The following is a 24,156-nucleotide window of genomic DNA, read 5'->3' as shown; positions in this document are numbered from 1 at the left end:
TTTGCACTTCAGTTTTGTAATTAGAGCTTCTACTTGATTTGATCCTTCTGCTGAACCCAAAAATAAATTTGCAAACAAGAATACATTTTGTAGTGAAAATAAACCTGAATGCCAGGTTCTCTCAGTTAATTATGAAACCAATGAGATTGGAAGGAACTTTCCAATAAGATGATGAAAGAAATCATGCTAAGTGTATCCAGAAGATCAAATGAGCCATCCCCATTGCTGTATTGAACAACACAATTGAATAATTTTTGTCTAAAACAGTCAGGACAGTGAGTCTTATATGTGAAGTTAAGTTTTATATTACTTATATAATGGGTATTAAATCAATACTGAATGCTAAATAAATTTGTGGGTTTTTTTCCTTTAGGCTATTTACATTAGTTGGTGGAGAGAAAATGATAATGACTTAAAATGAAATGTTCTTCAATTTAGGAGAAATATAAATTATATGTAATGAAATTTTAAAAAATTATTATGGCATGAAACCAGTTGTTCTAATTTCCTTAATTGTCTTGTATTCAGCCATGTTCTTTATACACTTAGTGAGTTTACAACTAGTACAGCAGTTGTTAATTTTTAATAGAATCTCTTCTAGGAAGGAAAAGGTCAGTATTAACATAAAATCTTCTTTAAGAACTGTGGTGCAAAGGTTTCTTAGTAGAGAACAGGTGTTGCTGCAAAACTAAAATCTGCCAAAACAGTCAAGTTAAAAGATTCTTCGAGCTAAGTTAGGAAGCACTGGCAGTCAGACAGTGATGACTGAAAATTAATTTCTTTTGTTGGTGGTAAACATGTTTGTTGCACAGAGAATAATTTCACATATAATTAATATTTTTGAAAACATCCCATCCTTTTTATTGGTTCTGAAAGAAAATGCTTTCTTCTTCCATTTCAGCTTCATTCTGACCAGGATAAGGGAGATGGATCCCTCAAATACATTTTGTCAGGAGATGGGGCTGGTACTCTTTTTATAATTGATGAGAAAACAGGTGACATTCATGCTACTCGGAGAATTGACAGGGAAGAGAAAGCCTTTTACACCCTGCGTGCCCAAGCTATCAATAGAAGAACTCTGAGGCCAGTGGAACCTGAATCTGAGTTTGTCATCAAGATCCATGACATCAATGACAATGAACCAACATTTCCGGAAGAAATTTACACTGCAAGTGTTCCTGAAATGTCAGTAGTAGGTAAGTGCTTTACACTGAGACACAAATACCTGTCCTATGTTACTCGACAAATTGTTTCCCCATCCTCTGAAAAGTCAGTCATTTGTGGAATTCTACGTGATGAGTTAAGTATTTTCCATTTTGATTTGTTTATTCAATTACTGGAATTGCATCCAGAAACAGATTTTTATGATCTGAGATCTATTTCTACTTGGAATATTCAAATTATTAGCTTACAGTGCTTTGGAATATAAATATAAATAGAAAGTAGGTAATGGTGAATCATCCTCCTCCTTAAGACCTGTTAGAATAAGATGACTAAATTAGCCTTTTGAAAGCTCAATAAATTTTTTTCTTTAATTTTCACTGGAGGTTGCCAGTGGTAATAAGCACTGAATGGAAAGCTGTCTTCACTTTCACTCTCCCTGAGGCTGAGGAAAATTATATATTGACTCATGTTGTTGATGCACCGTCTGAACGTAGACACACTCTTTATTCTCTTTCCTTTCAGTTTTTTTACCCTATAGACAAACCATCTTGCGCTTTCCATTCCTCCTTAACTCCATTCGTGAATGGCAGCTTCAAGAATCTTAAACAGCTATTTAATTTTTCTTCTGTTTGCAATCTATATGCAGTTCCTATCTTAAATTGTGGCCGGGATCATGCCAGCTTGTAAAATTTATAAACAATAACACTTTGGAATATGAGTGTTATTAATTAATGCATAAAATTCCTTAGGAGTAATTTTGAAAAACTTAAAAATAAATTAAGTCTCTTTTAAAAATTAATATTATTTTTTCATCGTATTGCACTGTAGCTGTAATAATATTGAATTCTGAATATTCAGAAAACAAACAATAAATTTATTTTTTGGCTATTATTACCATTTTAATTACTACCACTGCCTGAACTAGATCAAACAGTGTTTTGAGATGTTTTACATATACAGATATTGAAGATTTAGTACTTACTTTCTGGGTTTTGGAAAATCTTAAAAGAGGAAGAAAATACATAATTATCGAAAGATAATGGTTTCAATAAAGTTGTACAGCAATATGTGGAAGCATAATACTAATAGTTTTCTATGCCTAATAAGATATTTCAATCTGTTTTTAGTTTTTGATTGAATAATTTCTAATAGTTCCAACATTTAGCAAGCAGTTTTTATTATAAAGGAAAATAAATTAAAAAAAGAAAGATAAAGTAATCTGACAGATGATTGCATAAGGTTGTACTGAAATCTCATCAAACTTGTCCTCATAAAGAAGATAGTTGATAAATCTTCTATCTTCATTGTTTCAAGATCTAACAAAATGTAATACCAATTTACTAATTTACTAGTCAATTCTCTAAATTTCCATAAAATATATAGCTTTAGGCAAAGCATCTTGAAAGAACAGTACTGAACTTTCAAGAGAAGCATATGGCAAGGTTACAGTAGGGTTGAAAAAATATGTCTCAGGATATCCATTTTGTTCCTTGTGTTCTTTCTATAAATTCCAGGAGGCATTGTTTAAAATGTGATTGGAAAGATCTGTGAACTTGATTTATTACTTTTATTAAATATTTTGCTGTTATATAATATTCTTTTGATTCCTAATTTTTTCAGTCTGAATTCCATAAAATAATCTTTTTCTTTAAATGTTTTCAAATATTCAAGGCATTATTTCAGTGATTATAAAATATTCAGGCTGTAAGGTTCCACTGTAGCTTTACATCTACATAGATCATACAGATTTTGAAACTACAAATTTTGCTGCATCACAACAACAACAATAAAAGAGATAAGATGATACGAGAAATATCCAAAAAACACCAATGGCTGAAAAAAAAACCCTGCAAAAAAAGCTTGGGTACATTTAGTGTTAACCCTGTATCTTTCACAAATAGTTGTGCTGAAATAAATAGATTTTTTTTCTGTCAATAGAATTACCATAATTTAGAGAATTGTAACTCAGTTAAAATATTATCATGTTTCCAGATTTTAAAAATGTGCTCATTCAGCTGCTAGACTGACTGCCTACCTTAAAGGTAGAATTTACTTTTAACTTTATGGCTTACCCCTAGAGGTGTATATCCATCTGTGGTCCATGAGGGGATGACATGTTTCTATAAAGTATTAATCGAATGTGATTCATTTCCTCATAACACTAGTTTAATTTTCCAACTTAAAAAACCCTACTGCGTAATCTCAAAACTAAAGACTGAATGGAGAAGGGGAGAAATGTTCTGCAAGAATAAGATGCTTAAAACTTCTGAGACAAATATAATTAATTAAAAATTGCAAAGTCAATATGTAAAAAATCTTCATGTATTTGTATAATAATAGTATATTATCACACAAATTACAAAATCTTTTTAAATCAGTATTTTTTCTGACATCACACAATTCAAACATTTTTAGTAGAGAAAATTTACATGAAAAATTTATGAAAAAAGAAATTATTATATTTGTTATGACAACTGGACCTCCTTGTCAGAAGAAAAATAAGAAATTCCTGCGTTGCTCTATTCGTTCTCTCATTATTTTTATTTTTTAGTTATGATATTGCAAGTAGCCCATTACTAGTCCATTACTGTTCGTCATGGGCTAAGAAAGTGTCAGACTTGTTGATGTAAGGAATGCAGAGAGAAATTGAAGTCTTGGATGTAATTGTACTGTTGCATTGAATGTCTCCCGTGAGAATATAGAAACATTTAACTTTTCCATATGCGATTATCTCATCCAGCATAGTCAACATAATATGGCATTACTATGGTGGGAGTCTGAACAAGAGTTAGATTACTGGAAACACACCCTACCTTGCCTGGGACAGAGACAGCTCTGTCTGTGAGGTAGACAGAACACGATGGGAAGGATTCCCTACCCTCAGATTGTTCCAATTCACTGAATGTTGTGACTTAAGGGTTAGGGGGGAACGGTGACCAGTTCCTGCCCAGTCCCCCAGGCATGTCTCTTCTGTGACTACCCCACATTCATAGATGCCCTTGCATAATAGGCAGGGGCAGATGCTGATCTTCCCACTCTGCTGATTTGCAATAGGACACAAGGAAACGGAATGAAATTTGAGCTTCAAGGGAAGCTCAGATTGGACGTTAGGAAAAGGTTCTTCACTGAGAGATTGGTCAGTCACTGGAACAGGCTTCCCAGGAAAGTGTCAGAGTTCAAAGAGTATCTTGAATGCTTCTCTTAGTCCGTGATTTAGTTTTAGTTAGTTCTGCAAAAAGCAGGAAGTTGGACTTGATGATCCTTATGGGTCCTTTCCAATTCAGTATACTATGATTCTACGACAGAATTATTCACTAAAAAATACATCTATATGTTTATAGAATGCCTTGCACTACTGCTACTGTCTGTACCTCCGAGTTCAATAGTTTACTATCAGCCACTTTATCAGGTGTGAAGGTTGGACCACCAGACAGGCACATAAACATACCCAAACAGTGTTTTTTTAAATTTTTATTTATTTAAATCAACTTTATAGAGAAAGGTGATTTTATATATAAGAGTATTGGTGAGTGGTAATAATAAAATGGGGTAGATAGCAAATGAAAAGTTATGGCTCTTTCACTACCAAAGATGATACAGGACCCGCTACAGGTAACATTGATCAGATGTCTTGCCTTTTACTGGGGGAGGCAACGCTGGAACAGTGCTTTTTGTCCATTGGTTCCAATTCCTGTAGATGTTGTCATCATCTTTTATATGTATTTTCACCACATAAATGATGTTTTATAGATGATAAATATGGGTGCTTTTTTTCTTTATTGTACTTTAAGTCCAGGTCAGTCTGTAATATGATTAGAAACTTACAACTTGTATTTGTTCCTTGTATTTATGTTATTCTGAGACTGCATTCTCAAAACCTCTGCTATCTGGTGCCTGCCCTCTCAATCCCAGTTCTGAATATCACTGTTGTAAATGGGCTTAATCTTATCTGTACTTTAAGAAATGTCAAAAAGTCAACTATTCTGCAGTTTTGCCACTGTTTTGTCAATTTATATACATCTCTACTGCAGCCATGGTGATGAGATGTTCATATGAACTCTGTATGCACTCATCCGAATAAAAGAAGATAAAAATGGTACCATATCACACTAAGAAAAGAAAGAAGTGCACAAGTAGCAAAAACTTGAAATAATTGAGATCTGTGCACCCTTGGAGTACAGGGTTTGCTCCATCCTAAAACACCCTGTACTACGAGGTGCTACAAAGATGGCTAGAAAGTAAGAAACAGACTATTAAATCTTTATCTACTACATCTGCCCCCATCCACAGGGTATCAAACCATGATGTAGCCAGACACCAGCCTTTTTCAGACAAAAGACAGTAGTTTTGATTTTTTCCTCAGATGTGGTATTAACCAGAGGGATACCTGAGCATGTAGCTATTTCTATTATCAAATAGAGTGTATTGAAAAAGGCCCATAAATTCTTTGTTGTCCTGCTCGTCTTTCTTCTGCTGCTCATTAAACGTAGGAAAGGCAGACGTAAATGGGCCAACTTCAGGATCTTGCAGCTCGGTGAATATCCTAGAAGATGACTTGTTCTCCTGAAGTCTTTTTACTGATTACTGGATATTTAATCTTTTCATTTTTTACTTTTCTTACTTTCAAAGTTTATGACTCAGAATATTCTTATGGTTTTGATGACAATCTTCTGCTCTGTCCATCATATTTGTCCCATATCTCTATCTGCTCATTAGGTGGTTTCTTTTCAGAACTGCACATGAGTTTATTTTCCTCTATATGGATTTTTCCATGGATTTTGCCTACTAGTATATTTATAAAAACTTTCAGAACTTTTGATTTAGACTTTTTTTATTCCCTGTATATTCCCTAATCATTCCTTATCCTTATTCCATCTTGTATCTTTGCTTCTAATTTAGGGATATCAATATATGCTTCAGAAGATGTAACCTCCCTCCGAGTTTACATGTGAAGTACAGGTTGTGTGTCCTACAATTAGCCTGTCATCTCTACCTCTCATTATACTTTTTTCTTTCTCCTCAGAAAGCAGTTAGAGATACTATTGCTTAACTTTTTACCTAGGCGTCCTATATACTCCCTCATTAGTGCTGTTCACCAATTCTCAATTCTTAGTCCTCTCTGCCATGGCATTTATCTTATATCATTTCCTTCTGGTTTCCTATTAACATAGATTTTTTTTTTTATATAGAGTTTTCTCACCAAACCCTTTTGCAACTTTTGACTTATAATTCTATATCAATAATGATAGATTTTGAAACCCCAGATTCTTATAATTTTAGATTTTTACAAAGTTTAATTTCACTCTGCACACAAATCCTGCTGCAAGGACACAGGACAAAAAGTTAAAAAAATAGATAGAAAAAAGAAGAAAACCCCCATCAAGATTAAACATTATTTTTCCTTGAAAGGGACATCTTAAAAGAATTAAAATTGATTTGTGCACAAACCTACTGTTTTCTAAGTTACAAGAGTACCATGTAGTCAAAGACATTTCTGACATGAACTTCTCTGAATTTGCAGCCCATTCAAGTTCTTTTTTGTATTCTGCAGCATTAAATAGTTTATTTCAGGGGAGAACATGTCATTATTTCCTCTCATTTTCTTTAGAAAGAGCAGAACATTTCTATTAATTTGGCTTGTTATTTGTATGGATAATTTACTATGGAGGGTACTTGCTCTAGGTAAATATCATGTAACTCAGTTGGGAGCAAAGAAAAGATAAAATCTAAGTTGAGAATTCAGCTCTACAATGGTTATTTTGTGCATTCCTTTTCCTAAGTAATTATCTTCAGTGATTTTTATTAACATATATGCATCATAAATGCACTCTGAGGTCGAAGTCATTAATACTTGTGTGGTGTTTGAAGATACTTGCACCGAACATATTAAAAAGGGCCAAATATATTAATTACTATTATAGTCCTAGACCCTAGGGAGATTCAAACATTATAATTAAACTCCTGTTAAAATATGCCTTCTGAGAACTACAATAATCTGACAGAAGACTGTTTCTTTCTGGGCCAAGTTTACCGCTGTATAATTCTCATTTATGGTATAGTAAAATTTGCAATTATGCAAGGAGAAAAGAACAGAATTCATTGGTGTTATTAATAACATAGATGGTGCCATACCCATAGGTCTATAGAGTGGCTTGAGTTGGAAGGGACCTTAAAGATCATCTAGTTACAACTGCCCCTGCCGTGGGCAGGGATGCAGGGTTGCACAGAGCCCCACACAATCTGGCCTTGAACACTTCCGTGGATGGGTCACCACAACTTCTCTGGGCAACTAGTTCCAGTGTCTCACCCCCCTGACACTAATGAATTTCTTCTTAATATCCAAACTAAACCTACTCTCTGTCAGTTTGAAGCCATTCCCCCTAGTCCTATCACTTGTAAAAAGTCCATCTCCAGCTCTCCAGTATATTATCACTGTGTCATTCATGCCCTCCTACAGAGTTCAGATTAGGACCTGAGGGCCAAAGACCGACTTCATCAGAAGCAACTTGTGTCTACATAAAAGATAGACCAAGGCCCACACCAAGCAGTGCTCACTGACACCCATAATGTAGTTTTTAAAGCTTGGCATAATTGATCATCTTCAATGCCTTTGCATTATTGCTCCAGGTTTCAGGCCAGTACAATGTATTTATATTCTTGAGCATCAGTAATCTTCAGTGTACTGAATCAAAGCAAAACCAGCTAGTGGTTTGACAGCTGATGTGCACAATGTAACTGATATATGGGTAATACTACTCCTGTTTGCTTCTTGGGATGGTTTCTGTCAGGTTTTTCATAGGAATCACTGATCCCTCTGTGAAAGCCTAGAAAGCATGTCTCTTTTCTACTTTTGAGCAAGAGCCAAGATCAAAATGGTGAGTTCTGCACCCTGAATGGCACATGGCAATGTAGTGGTGCTCTTGCACTTGCCCTGCCAGGTACCTAACTCACGGCCTGTAAAAGCCAAAGAACTGAGGTAACATTAAAAGGTACAGATCATCCTTACTGCTTCTGGGTAAGGGGTGTACATTGTCCTGAGCATATCCCTCCAAGTAAATTGCACTGTGTGATAGTGATAAAAGTACAAGCCTCTTCCCACAGACTGTAAAGGAAACAGGTTCAAATCTACAGTTTTCAGAAGTGTCTGACAGATTTTATTGGATGTATATATGCTGCCATGCTCATTGCAGCTACAGAGAAGAATAGATGACACACTTTGTTCTGTTTCATGTGTATGTGTATTAAAATAGTATTAATGTTCATTGTGACACTCATAACTAAGGCATCAATAACTATTTTATACATACATCTTATTACATTTCGAATGGAACTGCTATATTTTAGAGCTATGAAACCTGTTCTTTAGTTTTCTTCCAAATTATCCTTCAAAGTTGATTCTCCATGTTTTTTTAAACTAACATGAAATAAAAATCTCATACAATTGGCCTATTCATGAATACTTCTAGTTTGAACATATGAAGGAAATGTGAAAATCAGAAACAAGAAATGGTACAGTTACATGTATCAGAGACAAAATATTGCCTTTCATGGGTTTGCAGTGTAGACATTTCTGACTAATGCCTTGTGCTGTTGGGACAGCCTTGATTATAACTGTTCTGTTTTTATGAATATAAAATGGAGGAGTTGTAAACTTTACTTGGATAATCCTATATTGGTCAATGTACTTGGTGGTTTGATATTTTTTTGCCTTTCTTCTTAAACTTGAAGCACTTCAGGTACTGGACATGATTTCTCTTATCTTTCTTTTACACATCTTTGCTTTTTCAAAGAAAATATTCTTTAGGAGCAAGTATACATTCTAGCACTGCAGATTACTATATAGTAGGATGGTCCAAAAAATGCATTTCAGAATCAAGGCAACAATCCTCAGAACTTAAATATATTCAACAAAAATACCTCTGTATCTTTTAATGGAACAGTTATATAGACATATATATACAAATGGAGTGCAGTGTAGCTGAAGGTATATATATTCACATGCGTGAATCATAAAGAGACAAAGCTTTTAGGACAGATCTATCACCCCTACATTCTTATCCTTAAAAGTTATTCAGATTCTCATGTTCAGCCATAGTCTAGACATTCACTAGACATTCATTAACACAGTAAAAACTACTCATAACTTTTATCTTATTTTCATTATAACTCTGTAGCAATTTTTATCTTTTTTTTTGTTTTATTTTGCGTTTGGGACTTTACTTTCTTAAATCTGTGATTCATTCAATTTTAATATGGAATAATATAACCAGGAATCTGCCTATTTTGCCTTGTTTATAAAATGCAAGTAGTTTTTGGCACTCACTCAAACAAGTATTTCTGATCTCTAGCAGTTCAAAACCGAACATTTCTGAGAACTTATCAGTGTTTCAGCAGTTAGGTACATGCTCGTTCCCTTGATATTGGTGCCATAATTGAACAATTTACACATAAAAAGCAGATCATGTCATGAAATTCCAAATAAATGGAGGTAGTTTGGCATTTGCTTCTACTTGCCATTCTATATATATTAGAATAAATATGTAGCATAATCAAGCTATGAAAGAGAATAAGTAGCTGTGACAAGAGCCTTAGATTTACAGATGCTTTATTTTGTAACATTTGGCAGTATTTGGTGGGGAAAAGAATTTTGAAAGAATTGCAATAAAAAGGGAAATAAGTTTTGAAGTCTTCTGATCATCAGATTAGCCCATGGCTAACCAGTCACATGTGTGTGATGATTTTTTTCCTTTTTTTTTTTTTGTCGTTTCCTATATTTTTAATTTTCTGTAGTCTAAATATTCAGCAGATTTCAAAGTTCATATGGTAACATTTCTTCTGGTAGTATCTATCTGTAGTAACACTTGGAAAGCAGGGAGAATCGATGACTTGTTTTTCTCAAGTTCCAATGACCTATTTAATAATCTTTTTCTGTCATGTTCCTGCATATGCAATTTCATATCATCTTGGCATCATTAAACATAACAAAACAAAACAAAAAAATCCAAAAAACCCACCAACCACCCCAAACCTGGAAAAATTAGTGTAATAAAACCAAATGTCTTCTGAAGAATGTGATTACATTGAATTATTGTAACTTGGTAAGAATTCAGCTCAATCATAGCTACTGTTTACATTTGCTAATTAAATACTAATTACACTTATGGGATTATGGAAGTATAGATTAAATTTGTGTAGGAGACCCTGAAATAGGGAAGAGTGTACCTAGAGTTGGCTATAAGATCACAAATATATTTGGAAAATCCAGCTGACATAGCTGAAATTCTCTTTGGTGTCTGTTGGAATGGAAATTGATGCTCTTAGACCTCCATCTAGTGCCATCTGAAACTAACTTGACTTTGAATGTTTAAGGTACTTCTGTGGTCCAAGTTACAGCAACTGATGCCGATGACCCTTCATACGGAAACAGTGCCAGAATAATTTACAGCATACTTCAAGGACAGCCGTATTTCTCTGTGGAACCAGAAACAGGTCAGGAAAATTTTCATTATTTTTATTTACCATAAACTTTAAGCTTTTTCTTTCATTCAAAAGATCTCAGATCATATAAAAAATAACTCATTATTATTTCTTGTTTTTTTTTTTATGAGATATAATTTTTGTAACACATATAAAAACTCTGAGTTATTACAGCTAACACTACGAAGTATAAGTAATTTTTACGGCGGTACTGTTGATAGTGTAAGAACTAAGTAACAGCATTTCTGATATAGGTAGAAAATGTTATTTTTTTCTTAATGGTTCTACTTGGATTAATAAAAGATCTTTCTACTCATAAACCTTGTGCATAAATATCTTGAATAATTTTTAGCATGAAACTGGAAAGGGAGCTGTGATGTAGAATTAAGACTTCAACCAAGAGATAGCTTGTACAAAAAGACTATTATAAAACTTATGGATGGAAATTTGTACTTTGAAACATTAAATGAACATTTTAGAGGCAGATTTCAAGACTAGTTAAAAAAAAAGATGCAGCAGATTGCTGTACATAAAACATAAAGATATTATTAACAATTTTATTTTTTAATTCTTTATTTATTTCAGGCATCATCAGGACTGCTTTGCCCAACATGAACAGAGAGAACAGGGAGCAGTACCAAGTAGTTATTCAGGCAAAGGACATGGGAGGCCAGATGGGTGGATTATCAGGGACCACCACCGTGAACATCACTTTGACCGATGTCAACGACAATCCACCTCGATTCCCCCAGAGTAAGCTGCATTTAACAGTTGCGTTGTACTGTAAGAGTTAAGCAGTCACCATCTGGTTCAATTTAGAGTAAACCTAGATTATGGGGCACACATAAACAAAAGGCTTATGTACTGATTATGATTATTAAAGCAGTATATTAAATGTCAGCATTTGTTTGTTAGAAAACAGTTACATGGTCAAATATAATTGCAGTAAACCTGGAATACTTCCCAGTAGTATGGGAAGGAGTGGTAGGTGGACTCATAAGAGCATTAGAACAATGTTTTTCTCTTTTCTTACCTATTGCTTAAATCCCACACACTCCCCCACTGGAGAATAAAACATGTAGTAATTCTGGATATGCAGAAATGTTTGAATTGTAGTATCTTCTTAAATATTTAATCATGAAGACTGTGGGAAAAAAAATACTTGAAGGGAATCAAACAGATTTGCACTTTTTCAGCTGCAGAGCTACAAAACCTAATAGAAAATTTCCAAAAGTAAAGTAAAATACATTTAAATTTTTTTTGTAATTTTTAAAGCTTAAGTTTAGTTAAGTTTTTTATAATGCTTTTTACCTTCTGATAATAGAACTATCTAGACTTAGTATACTCAAACTAAAATACAAAAATATTCTCGGTCTCTATCTAACATAGAAATATTAAAACATGTAACATCAAACTTGTAAGGGTTAAGTATTTTAAATATATTTAAAGCCTTTTGCATTAATTAAAGTTGTAATATTTACAAGATTATTTGGATTTAGGATTTAGAGTATTCTCACCAGCCATTTTTTCTTCTATGTAACTCTGCTTAATCCAGTAGTTACAGATTCACTCTTTAGGATCAAAATAACAGAATCAACTTCAAATGATGCTCTTCATGGCAGAAATAGAGGACATAACTTTGTTCAATTTAATATTGCAGTTAATATATATGGTTTTAGCTAAGACATTTATCAGCATGTGATTTTATATACACACTCAAAATAAAAAAATCCTGAACAATCAAGTAATTAGAATTTGTGCATTTCCACAGAGGTCCTATTCTGGACAGAACTTGTTGTTAATTTATCATTTTATGTATTCTATGTATAAATTTATTATTTTCACAATTTTCATTGGTATATAGAAGATTATGATATTTCCATCACTGCATAGGTGAGGCATGCTGTATTGCTCCTCTCTGGACATGTTGAGGAAGATTATTCAAAGAGGTGTCATGTTCAAAGCCTTACAGAAAAGAAAATTTTAACAGTTAAATTTAAGACAGCGTGTAAGATTCAAACATGTATATATATTCTTTTCTTTTTCTTGTTTCTTAAACGGTGGGTAAAATTAGAAGTTAAAATGATGGAATCAACTTTCTAGACCATCTTTACTTGATTTATCTGGAAGTCCAAGATCATATTTGAGTCAGACGAGGACTTGATGTAGAATCTCTGCATTTTTGTTTAATGTCAGGTTAAATCAGATGTGTCCTTTGCTTTAAAGAATCTTTTAGTCTTACTCCTTATGAGCGTTTTTTGTTGTTGTTTTATTTTTCTCTCTACTTTCTCTCTGCTAATTTCTTTGCTAGATATAAATGTATATTTCACTGGTAGTGAAAACTAAAACATTTATAAAGATGACTCACTTTACTAGATATATATAAAAGCAAAAATAGCTATTGACTTTTTAAAAAAATCATTATATGTAATCTCAAAATGCAAATAGACATTATAATGATTCATGATTTTAACAGAGTTTCATGAGACTACTGGAATTGAAACTGATTAAGTTAAATTATTTTTATTCTGTTCCATTAATAAAAATCCAGATGTAATAGGTTCATGAGACAATAATATTCATATCAGATTTATGAAATACCAGGAAAAGTATTAAAATGCCCATTTTGTTTTCACTGGACTCAGCATATTATAGCTATATGTTTCAATAAAATGTTTCAAACTAGCTTAAATGTCTCCCAGAAGAAACTCGTATTACAATTGTGGAAAATTCACATAATTCCTTCTATCATAGTTTCAAAAAAAAAAAAAAAGATGGAGCAAGGGTTCTTCAGAATATTTTTCTCCTCCTAAAGATATGCTGAAAACCATACAGATAGCAGTGGCTCTTCTTTTGAGGAAACATGATAAAATTGACTGCGTTGCAGAAAGGTCATCGAAGACCTCACACACTGGATCTCTGTTTCAACTGTAATATTTCCCAAGTGTTCTCAGAAGTAAGAAGATAGTGTTGACCAACAATAAAGGGATAAGCAATTTATGGTCTTAGAAGCCTGCGTCTGACTGAAACTCAGTGCAACTAAATTATGGCAGCCCATGTCTCCTGTGAGACTATAGCCTGTAGTACTCTATGAAAATATTTATTTTATATGCTTATTCAAGAGTGAATCAGAAGAAGGGTAAACAAAAAAATAAGGCTGATTTTTCATTCTTTATGACTGACTGAAGTATTTGCAATCTTTCAGCTGATTTCCACTCTCCTTAGTATATGGAAAAGTTTTCCTTTCCTTGATCCTCCCATTTCTTTTCCTGACAGACAAATGAAAAAACATCACCCACTGAAGTAAATGCAAACAGTAAACTACTTTCCCATAGAAGAGAGAAATAAGATTGACGGCAGAGTTTTGCAAGCGTAATTCTAGTTCAGTGTAATTTGTGTTCTGAGAAAGTGTATAAAGCTGCACTGCACCCCATACTTAGTCAATGCATAAATGTCTCTAGTGACATAAATAATAAAATGAAGCATCTCATACCATGGTGGAGATTTCTATAAATGGATAGGTTAGATTAAAAATTATCTTTCATATTATAAATTTCTGGTTATTTTCACTCTCTGTTTCCACTACCTTATTAGCAATTCAAGATATGAGCTCTTACCACTTTGTAGACTAAATTAATGACTTGGGTATTGCACTGGGAGTCAAAGTAATGTCCACAAGGCATAGCTTAGGGGTGTAGTTTTAAGCACTCCAGAAAAAAAAAATGTGGAGAATAGTTTGCACTCCATAAAAATAATTATAGTATATGAATATTAACTGGAAAAAAAACAAACCACAGTCTTTCACTATAGTCTCACGTAGTACTGATTAAATATTAATGGGTGCTGAGGCCATTTTTTTTAATCTTTTTTTTTTTTTAACCATTATATAAATGGTTAGAGAGATTCTCTACTAATGTAGTAAAGTATACAGATTTAGGTATTAGATAAAGGTAATAAAAATGTTAGAGCAAACGCAGGATAAATCACTCGATTAAACACCAAAGTGTAACTGAGCTAAAATAAATACATGTAAATAGAACACGGAGTGTACATGGCTATAAAGTATTCATTCTGCTGCTATATGTCAGTTTCGTATTAAAAGCTGCCTAAATAAAATTATATGAAGAGGTTAAAATTCAATATTTTTCATTCAAAATTTGACTGCAAACTGTGTGAACATATTTATATTTTAATTTTAGGAGGTTTTTTTAGGCTTGTCAAGTGGTAACATAATAATAGAACAGAAAATTAGCTCTGTAAGTTAGCTCTGTAGAAGCATAAAAAGTCTCAAATGACCTGATGAATAATAGGGTTTTTTTCACTGAGTGTCACTCTGTAGCTGACTTGTAATGCACCAATACTCTTCACCTGTGCTTTCCTGAAGATATGTTAAAATCATGTTGCCAGAGGCTTTCTCATACAGCCTTGCCACTGCTCTCTCTGCAGTGGCAGAGAGACTGCACAAAACTAATAACAACCCTTATGGACTTTTCTGTACTGTTTATTTATGACAACGTATATGTGTCCTGCTTTTTGGGTAGGCTGTTCAGTTTTTTCCTGTTGCAGTTGCTGGCCTTTGCCACTTCCACTTTTATTGTTATTGTCAACTAAACTATATTTCTAACTCACTCAATTTAGTCCCTAAGTAGAACAGCAAGTCTTGGAAAACTTAACTAAGGCCATAGAAGAAAATGTTTTTCAATAGAGATTTGATGACTTCACTTTCATCTTTGAAATGACAACCGTATATGCATTAATTTTAAAATCTTTTTCTGAGGATTCATCATAGTGCATTATGTCCCCCACGTGTTTTTATAACATGTGTTCTGACAGATGGGACCAAATATCTCAAATCTTATTTACAGTTTTCACACTAAGCCTAGGACATAGAATACTAAAATATATGGTAAGATGTTTATTTCAATTTACTGCAGCACATCTGAATGATGACAGTTTTATTCCTATGTGTTTTATCAGCTGTATGACACCAAAATAAAGGGATACAACTGAGCTAAGAAAAGTAGCAAAACCCTAAAATTGCAATGTTCGTAAACCCATTTAAATATGAATTAACTGCTTTAACAAGTATAGGCACACCTGCTTGTGGATTTTCAAAAGTCTACCCCTGCATTAATATATTACTCAAATTTATTTAGTATGATATCTGACTATTTAATTTTGAAAGCTGAAATATCAGTCTGTTGCTTAGAATTGACCAGAGAAGTCAAGGAATTTTGTTCTTTGTATTGCTTCCAAAATAAAATAGATGTAAAATGTATCCCAAAGATTAGATATTAAAGGGTAAAAAGTAGAGTGAAAGCTGGCAAGAACACAAAGCAGTCTTTCCACATGATGTTTCAGGAATGAAAGAAAAAGAAGGGCAAGAGAAGTACAGACAGTTGATTCTTTGAGATAGAATAGAGGTCCTTCTCAATCCTATTTTTCTATGAATTTGTTTTTTCTACCATTTTGTTTGCAGTCTTCTATCTAAAGCTTTCCTTTGCATAGTTCTCTGCCTCAAATTTTGCTCCTCTGCTCAGTATTAAATGGCAAGGTCTCTAGAATGAAAGATACACAAAAATATGTGTGACACGATGCTACTTAATGCATGTCTACCGGCTTGTGGGTGTCCTGAGTGGCTCTTTGTCTCTTTGACAGGTACCATCCACCTCCGTGTTCCTGAGTCTTCCCCAGTTGGGACAGCCATTGGCAGCGTTAAAGCCACAGATGCAGACACTGGAAAAAATGCAGAAGTAGAGTACAGAATTATAGATGGCGATGGGACTGACATGTTTGATATTGTGACACAGAAGGACACACAGGAAGGCATCATAACTGTGCGAAAGGTGTCTACTAACAGCATTCACTAAATGATTTTTGTGTTAATATTATATCACAAATACTCATTGCTTAGATCATGAGATGAAGTGCTAACTGCTTAACATTTGCAAGCATCCTCAATCACTGACTGAAAGGGACTATTTCCTTTTAAGGTGAACTGGAAATAAAAGTCGGTAACTATAGCTGAGATGCAGCATAGGTGTAAAGCATTGTTGCCAGCAAAGTATGAAAAAAGGGACCAGACTCACTAATTATCTCTGTGTTTTTAAGCGTAGACTTCTTTCATATTCATGTAACCTATTTTGTTCAGCAAGCGATCAGCAGTTCACTCACTACTTGGAGACATAGGTTTTCCTTATCTGTGAGATTCTCATCTCCTTGCGTGACCAGTGTATGCCAGAACACACTCATGAAAGTTGAGTTGCAAGTTCAAGTTCCTGTTTCCAGCATATCAGATGGTTACCACATGAGCAGTGTGTACATAATGATGGTGTTCTTGTTTCAGAGCTAGCTTTAGTGGTGCCCTCTGTCTTGCATTGTCAGGACACTTTCAGATGCTTATCTTCTAAGTGCTTATCTCACAGTTAGAAATGCCTCTCTCCTGCTCCTCAACAAATTCTTTTCCACAAATCTCTTGGTCCTTGTCTTTGGGCTTTTGAGATGTGTTTCTAAAGAGTTCAGGCATCATTTCTATCATAAAGCACTGTTTATATTAGCTTTTCAAACAAATCTCCTTAAGTATAAAATAATGAATTAAGCAGTGATATAAAATATATCTCCACGTCTCTTGATAATGGCAACCAAGGAAAAGATAAGTTCTGCAGAGATAAGAGAGTATTACTCTTCAATCTCTATATTCTTCCGTGTTCATAGTCACTGTAGTAGTTTACCTGGGAAAGAATGACCAAACAAAGTTTGGGGTCTACTATTATACTGAACTAATAGAATCTTGAAAAAACAGTCCAGTAGCTGAATCAAGAATAAAAAAATTGTGTTATAATACAGCAGTTCCAAAAATGTCACTACGAAATACTGATGAACAAGATCTTCTGATTTTGTCATTAACAGTCTGACAGAATATGCATTTTTCAGGATGCTTTCTCCTATTGATGAATAAGTAGTTTATTGAATACCATAGACAACAACATTAACTGGCAAGGGAGAAGATGAGAATGCTGAGTTCATTGATTTAGTAAAATATTCTGGGATTTTATTATTATTATTTATCCCCGTTGATTGTAATTTCTCTTTTTAGTGGTGAATAACAACAAATAGCTGATTTTCCTTTACTGAGGCCGTAAGTTATTAAGTCTGATTTTAACATCTGCTGTAAAAGAACTTTTTCTATACGATTTTTCTATACAAGTTCTCACGGACAAAATAATTGATTTGCCACAATTTCATATATTTGGGCAACAGTTTGGTTCATTACTGTTAACGGGTTGGAATACTTGTTTAATCCACAGGTTTCATATTCATGTTTTGCAGTGTAGGTGGAAGAGATGTCCAAATTGGATGTGTATGTTGTAGTAGCAAGTTTACGTATTCATTGTGCACATTCTGGCAAATTAAGCCAGCTAACTAGAATAAGGCAGGACTAGCATTTTTTCTTTGCTTCTAGGCTTGAAGCCATCATCCCTTAACAGCAGCATGCTGCACTTTATAAACACACCAATAGTCTCAGATCTAGGTTAAATAGTAACATTGTGTTGCATTTTTCAACTGTATTCAGATAGTCTACCATCTGCTCTAACCACTTTTTAAAAATAAATCTGGGGCAGTGAAGAAACTCATTCTTTCACTGGACTGCAACTTTCTGCTCTTGAATAGTGTATTTAAATGTCTAATCTGTCACTTTGCATCTTTTGTGAACATTAATTAGTATTTAAAAGCAGTTAGGAAGAAGAAAAATAAGTCTTCAACCACCCATTTTGATGAATGAAAACCACTAGTTCTATATTTCTCTGAGATTTTGTGAGAGTTAATGAAGTCTTCTTTGTGTCAGAAAGGTAAATTCTCATCTTGCTCATTTCCTCAGAATCATTAATTAGCTAACATTTTTCATCTATGACAGCTAGAAAAATTTGAAGGAATAGAATTCTTTTCTATCCAGAGTGATTTCTAATTATAACCCTGAGCCGTTCCTCCTTCCATTTTAAAAAGGAACTGCTGACAAAAATGTCAACTCTATTTTGCAAAAAACTCTGATGCTGGATTCATTAAATTAAATGAAAAGGAACAAGATTAAGCTCTTACTGTTTCTCTAGATATAGAGAGCTTTGACACACACACCTTCCTTAAAAGACATCTGAAACATTCCTGATATTTAAGACCAGCTACGTAGGTTTGACAATAAGAATACTCTGGCCATTTTAATTATCCAAGAGTTTACAGTATTTCTTGAGAAATATTAGTATTAAGTACCTTGTTCTAAACTGTTACTATTTCCACTCTGTATTTCAAGTATTTTAAATGCTGTGATTTTTTCAAATCCATGTTCTTGTGAAACAGCTGCAAAGTTCCCTAAATAATTGGTTTATTTGCACTGAAAATCTTTTTGTTATTGATGCTGAGATAATTCAACTAATGTTTAGGAAGAGACACTTCCTCTAAAAACCATGGAAATTTCTTACTAGACAAAGTAATTCCTGTGGTGGGGAAAATTTGAATTGTGTTGGTGTTCCCACAATGCAGGGCAGTATCTGATAAGGCTTGAGTCCTCTTCAGTTTCCATTATCTGTCAATATATAAATGTAATTTAATAATCTTTGTCACAATTTTTATTTTAGCCACTGGATTATGAGACAAGACGACTTTATACTTTGAAAGTAGAAGCTGAAAATACCCATGTGGATCCACGCTTCTATTATCTTGGGCCTTTCAAAGATACAGCTATTGTGAAAATCTCTGTAGAAGATGTAGATGAACCTCCCATTTTCAGCAGATCTTCTTACCTTTTTGAGGTGCATGAAGATATTGAGCTAGGGACAATAATAGGAACGGTAATGGCAAGGGATCCTGATTCAGCCTCAAGTCTGATAAGGTAATATTTCAGATTCTGTAAATCCATTATGTGATAAAGAAATTAAGATAAATAGTAATACAGCTTGAATTTTCATGTACACATTATTCACAGGAATAAGGTGGTAGTGTTTTTTGTTATTTATTAGTGTCCTGTAGATAGACAGAACTGGGAACTATGTTAATCTGTTAACCTCCAAACACATTGGGGAACAGCCATTCACTTACACACAAAGTATGTTATAAACTATGTTTGGGGGGAGGGGAGGATATTAGTTTATTTCTCTATAATGCTTAAGCTTTAAGAAAAATGTAAGACAATGCTTTCCAAGGATATATGCTGTCTGAAATACCAAAAAAAGTACCAAATTTACATTGTGATAAAAGAACCTTATTTACTGACTTTATAGTCAATTGCCACATATTTCTTCATAAGGCCCAGGTGGATTAGAAAGTGAAAATTAATCTTATTTTCTCCTATGGCAATTCATGTGTATGAAAAAGATAAGACATAACAGCACACCTCTAAAATTTGAGAATATATAAATAACTTAACCCTGTAACTTTATCTACTCTAATTACATGAGACAACTGCCAGTTTCAGTAATTATACTATCTTAATTGTGACTGAAAAAGAACAAACTTGGAGCTTTTGCTCATTTTGTATCTGACGCAACTTGAAGAACTGTTGTAGGCATTTCCCTCACCACTATTATTTACAGAGACTAGTAAGCTAAAGATTATTTTATATATTTTTTAACGTCCTTTTGATTTTTAATTTAGAAGAATAAGGTGGAGAAAACCAATAGTTACAAGAGCAAAGAAATTTGTAAAATGTTGAAAGGGACCACTGAACCTAGATTTAGTTCTCTTGAAGAAAAAAATCAAAGATATATGTGATATTGTTATTCATAGTACAGTAATTTCAGATTCCATTTAATGTTATCTATTTGAAAACAAGAACTTAATTCGATTGACATTTGTTTTGTTCCTCAATTTTCAAAGCAACCTTGTATATTCATTCAAACAATAACTACCTAGGATAAGTTTTTACAAGCTTTTATTTCTTACAAGATCAATACCAAATACAAAGTACAATATGTTTACCCCAGAAGTTAACAGCTAACATTTAAACTAATGTAGTCTGAAGGCTGGCATATGTTGAAATTAGAGCAGTTTCTATAATACTTTGACACTGTTATTTAAAAAAAAAAATAATCATAGATTCAGGATGTGGCATTGATTCAGGTTTTGGTTTTTCTTTTCTGTTTAGCTGTTTTTAAAAATACTAATTTCTCTTTATTAAAGCTACATGTAATTTAGGCTTCCTGTAAATTGAGTGCAAATAGCTTTCTGTTGCACTAATTTCTATTTCTGTTCAATGAATATGAAGGTATTTTCTGGAAATAATAATTTTGGTACCATTTGGAAGCCATTAGAAGTAATATGATGGGGTAAAAATATGTGCTTATCTCATATTTTAATGAAGCAATGTAGAAAAGATCTTGTTAGCTAGAGAAGTGATTATTGCCTGTTGAAAAACTGTTAGGTAGAGGGCTGATGATATAATTTCTTGTCTTCAATAAAACTAATACCATGGATGAAGTAAAATGAAATGCTTATCATATAAACCAAATAGTCTTAAGTATAATTTCTCTACACAATAGCAGATTTCTATTTCATTCTAACTGAGAGTTATTATAGTGAGCTAACAGTAAAAAAAAATAGTTTGAGCAAGTCTTTATTGCACTTTCAGAAGTCTTCTTTACTGTTCTAATTTTCTTTTGTTTTGTTTCTGTATTCGTTTTGGTGTTGACTTGTTTGTTGAAGTTTCATTTGTTTGTTTTACATATTTACTTCTATTGTGTCTGGTAGATTGAGCAAACAATAGACACCAAAACTGTATAAATATTATTTTCATATCACAGCATTTTTTTAATTTGGCTCAATTTATTTAAGTACTGTAAGTGAAACCAGATACACTTGATGAACTGTTTAGATCACTCATAAAATTTTATAGAAACATGAACAAATGTTTCTATTGCACCGTGCAATTGTACTAGCTAACTTTTTTAAAAATTTGGCCCAATTCTGCCACATACACTGATAAATGCTCTGTATTTGGCAAAATCCTACATTAAATTCCACATGAAAGGTTCAATCCTAATTGAAAACAGTGTTAAATATTAGAAAAAAAATGGGGAAAAGAGCAATTTTCTGATACTAGTTTGACACCATCATATTATGTTAGGAGTTGTTTTGCCTGTAGAAGATAAACTTATAGCAATACTTCTGAAAAGCTCATGAATTACTGTCAGTCTTGGTCTGAAAAAAACAGTATATCAAAGACAACTTTCCTTTCAAGATAAAAAAATTCTTTAATTATTATTTTGAAATTCGGACTTTTTTTATGATTCTCATATATGTCCGTAAAAGCTCTTATTATCAAATATTACACTACTGAATCATATTTTTGAAATTCTTCCAATTTTCATTCCTTATTCTGTGAAGCTAACATTCAGAATTTTCAGAAGTGTTTATAGAAACTAAATATATGTCATTTCAAAACTAATCTTTGTAATGGAACATATAGAATGTAAAATCTAATTTGACTTGTGAAATATATGCTTTCTTCCATTTTCTATAATTTTGACAATACTTTTTATTTCTTTATCATATATAGGTTTTCTCTGGATCGTCACACTGACCTTGACAGGATATTTAACATTCATTCTGGAAACGGGTCCATCTATACCTCTAAGCCACTTGATCGTGAAATATCACAGTGGCACAATCTTAGTGTTATAGCATCTGAGATCAGTAAGCCAATTTGGTTTTTCTTTTTCCTTTCAGTTTTCCTTAGCTTGTAGAGTTACACTTGTGACTTTGTGAGTAAAAAAACCTCCCTTCCTTACTCCCCGCCCCTTTCTACTAGATATTCTGGAAATCAAGCTGTAGGAAGTTAACAATGGCTGTTTCCTCACTGCTTTTTTCCTCACCTGCTTTCATCACTGACCTTTAATGTCCAAGTTATTTCTCAAATGTACCAAATTAAATAATATCACTGGAGTAATTCTGTTTTTTTCCTTTTCTTGGAGGACTGTAACATGATTTTGCTTTTAAAATACCAGAGTTTAGAATGGTAGTCTATGTTTTTGTCTCTATTGTTTTCTTCATTTCCTTAAAAATACTTTCATTATTTCTTCCTATGGTATCTACACCTACAGCTCTTGGAATCAATATATCTTACAAGTTCTGTTCAATTTGATCCTAAACTGTAGCATTTCTTGAACTATTTAAATCATCTCTCTGTAGATATTTTCATGTTAACAGCACAAAGAGAAAAGCAGAGGTCCTCCTAAGCCTGCTACGTTATTGAGATTAGGTCTAATCAATGGACAGAATATATTCTAAGGGACAAAGTTCTGATCTTTGAAATCAGCTACTACTAAAAATCACTTGTTTTCAAAGTCACTTATTTTTTAAGATTAGCTCTAAGTCAGTCAAAAAAAAAAAAGTAAACACTGATCAGCAGTGAAACGTGACTGGCAAGAGCTACACTGTAGAGAACTAAATGGAACATTGTGCCCTGTCGATTAAACATTCTGTAAAAAAACCCCAAAAAACCCAAACAAGCGTAATTTTTTTTTATAGTCTATCTTTTTCTTGTGATGCATTGGCCTGAGCTTGCAATCCTTCAGAGTGCTGTCAAATGTTGTGCAAATACTTTTCAGATTTATATATTGCAAAAACTTTGCAAAACATGCAAAAGGCTATGAAAAACTCTGTCATAAACTTGGCATTTTAAACAATTCAGGATGTCAAAAAGATCCTCATCATACCCTTTAGCAAAGGTCTTATTGATAACAAGGGAATAAAATTCCAGGTGCTCCTAAATGTTTACTGTTTTATTTGAAGCAGAATAAAAGAGGGGAGGGGGTGAATCAGTAATTTGGAATTATCTCTCACTGTTGTTAGTTATGCCATTCCATTAATGTTGCAAAATCATACAGTATTTAGCTACCATCCAGCAGAATTCCAAGAAATAGCTGCACTATTTTACACCCAGGCATTATTTCTTATACTTCGTATGGCAAGTGAGAACAGGGACACTTGTATTCCTGACCTAACCCACAGTAATAAAAGAACACTCTAAATAATAATAGAGTTTTGGCATTTGGCAAGGGGGAGGTTACTATTTTTAAACTGATGTCTGAAAATCTACTTTCATATTTTTTAAGGACATTTAAACATATAAACTCTTATTTTAATAAATTCTGTAGCAGATTCTTTTAGGGGGTTAATTTCATCTGTTTTGTTGGAATTTCTTTAGGCACAAGAGAGGAAAGTCAGGCTTGAAAGATGTTCAAAATATATATGCATGTCATCAACTAAATTAACTACATCCCAGCGAAACCCAACATAATGCATAAAGTCAATAATATCTTCTCTCTGTAAAATAAACCAGAACACAAATAATTTTAAAATTAAAGATAAAAACCTTACAAAACCTTGAGCCCACCAAATAATCAAATTTGTTATGAGAGTAGTGGTATACTTTAATATACTAAATTTGAATAGATTAATATTTGCAGCCCCTATCTTCATGTAAAATCTTAATTGCTTACTAGATATTAATACTTTATTTACTCT

General features: G+C 33.1%; 1 protein-coding gene across 4 annotated transcripts in view; it reads left to right on the top strand.

Moving 5' to 3' along the window:
- The window catches only part of CDH10 (cadherin 10), a 94,553-nt gene that overhangs the window by 59,296 nt on the left and 11,101 nt on the right, over positions 1–24,156 (top strand). For all 4 annotated transcript variants that reach the window (XM_064662154.1, XM_064662133.1, XM_064662139.1 and 1 more), the window contains 6 exons: positions 902–1,196; positions 10,534–10,653; positions 11,227–11,394; positions 16,300–16,487; positions 19,272–19,525; positions 22,187–22,323. In XM_064662154.1, the coding sequence (XP_064518224.1) occupies positions 902–1,196; positions 10,534–10,653; positions 11,227–11,394; positions 16,300–16,487; positions 19,272–19,525; positions 22,187–22,323 (1,162 nt within the window). The remainder of the gene's footprint in view (positions 1–901; positions 1,197–10,533; positions 10,654–11,226; positions 11,395–16,299; positions 16,488–19,271; positions 19,526–22,186; positions 22,324–24,156) is intronic.

The sequence above is a fragment of the Pseudopipra pipra genome, chromosome 1, assembly GCF_036250125.1.
Source record: "Pseudopipra pipra isolate bDixPip1 chromosome 1, bDixPip1.hap1, whole genome shotgun sequence".
NCBI lineage: Eukaryota > Metazoa > Chordata > Aves > Passeriformes > Pipridae > Pseudopipra > Pseudopipra pipra.
The sequence above is the reverse complement of the archived record's forward strand: the minus strand, read 5'-3'. Positions and strand labels throughout refer to the sequence as shown.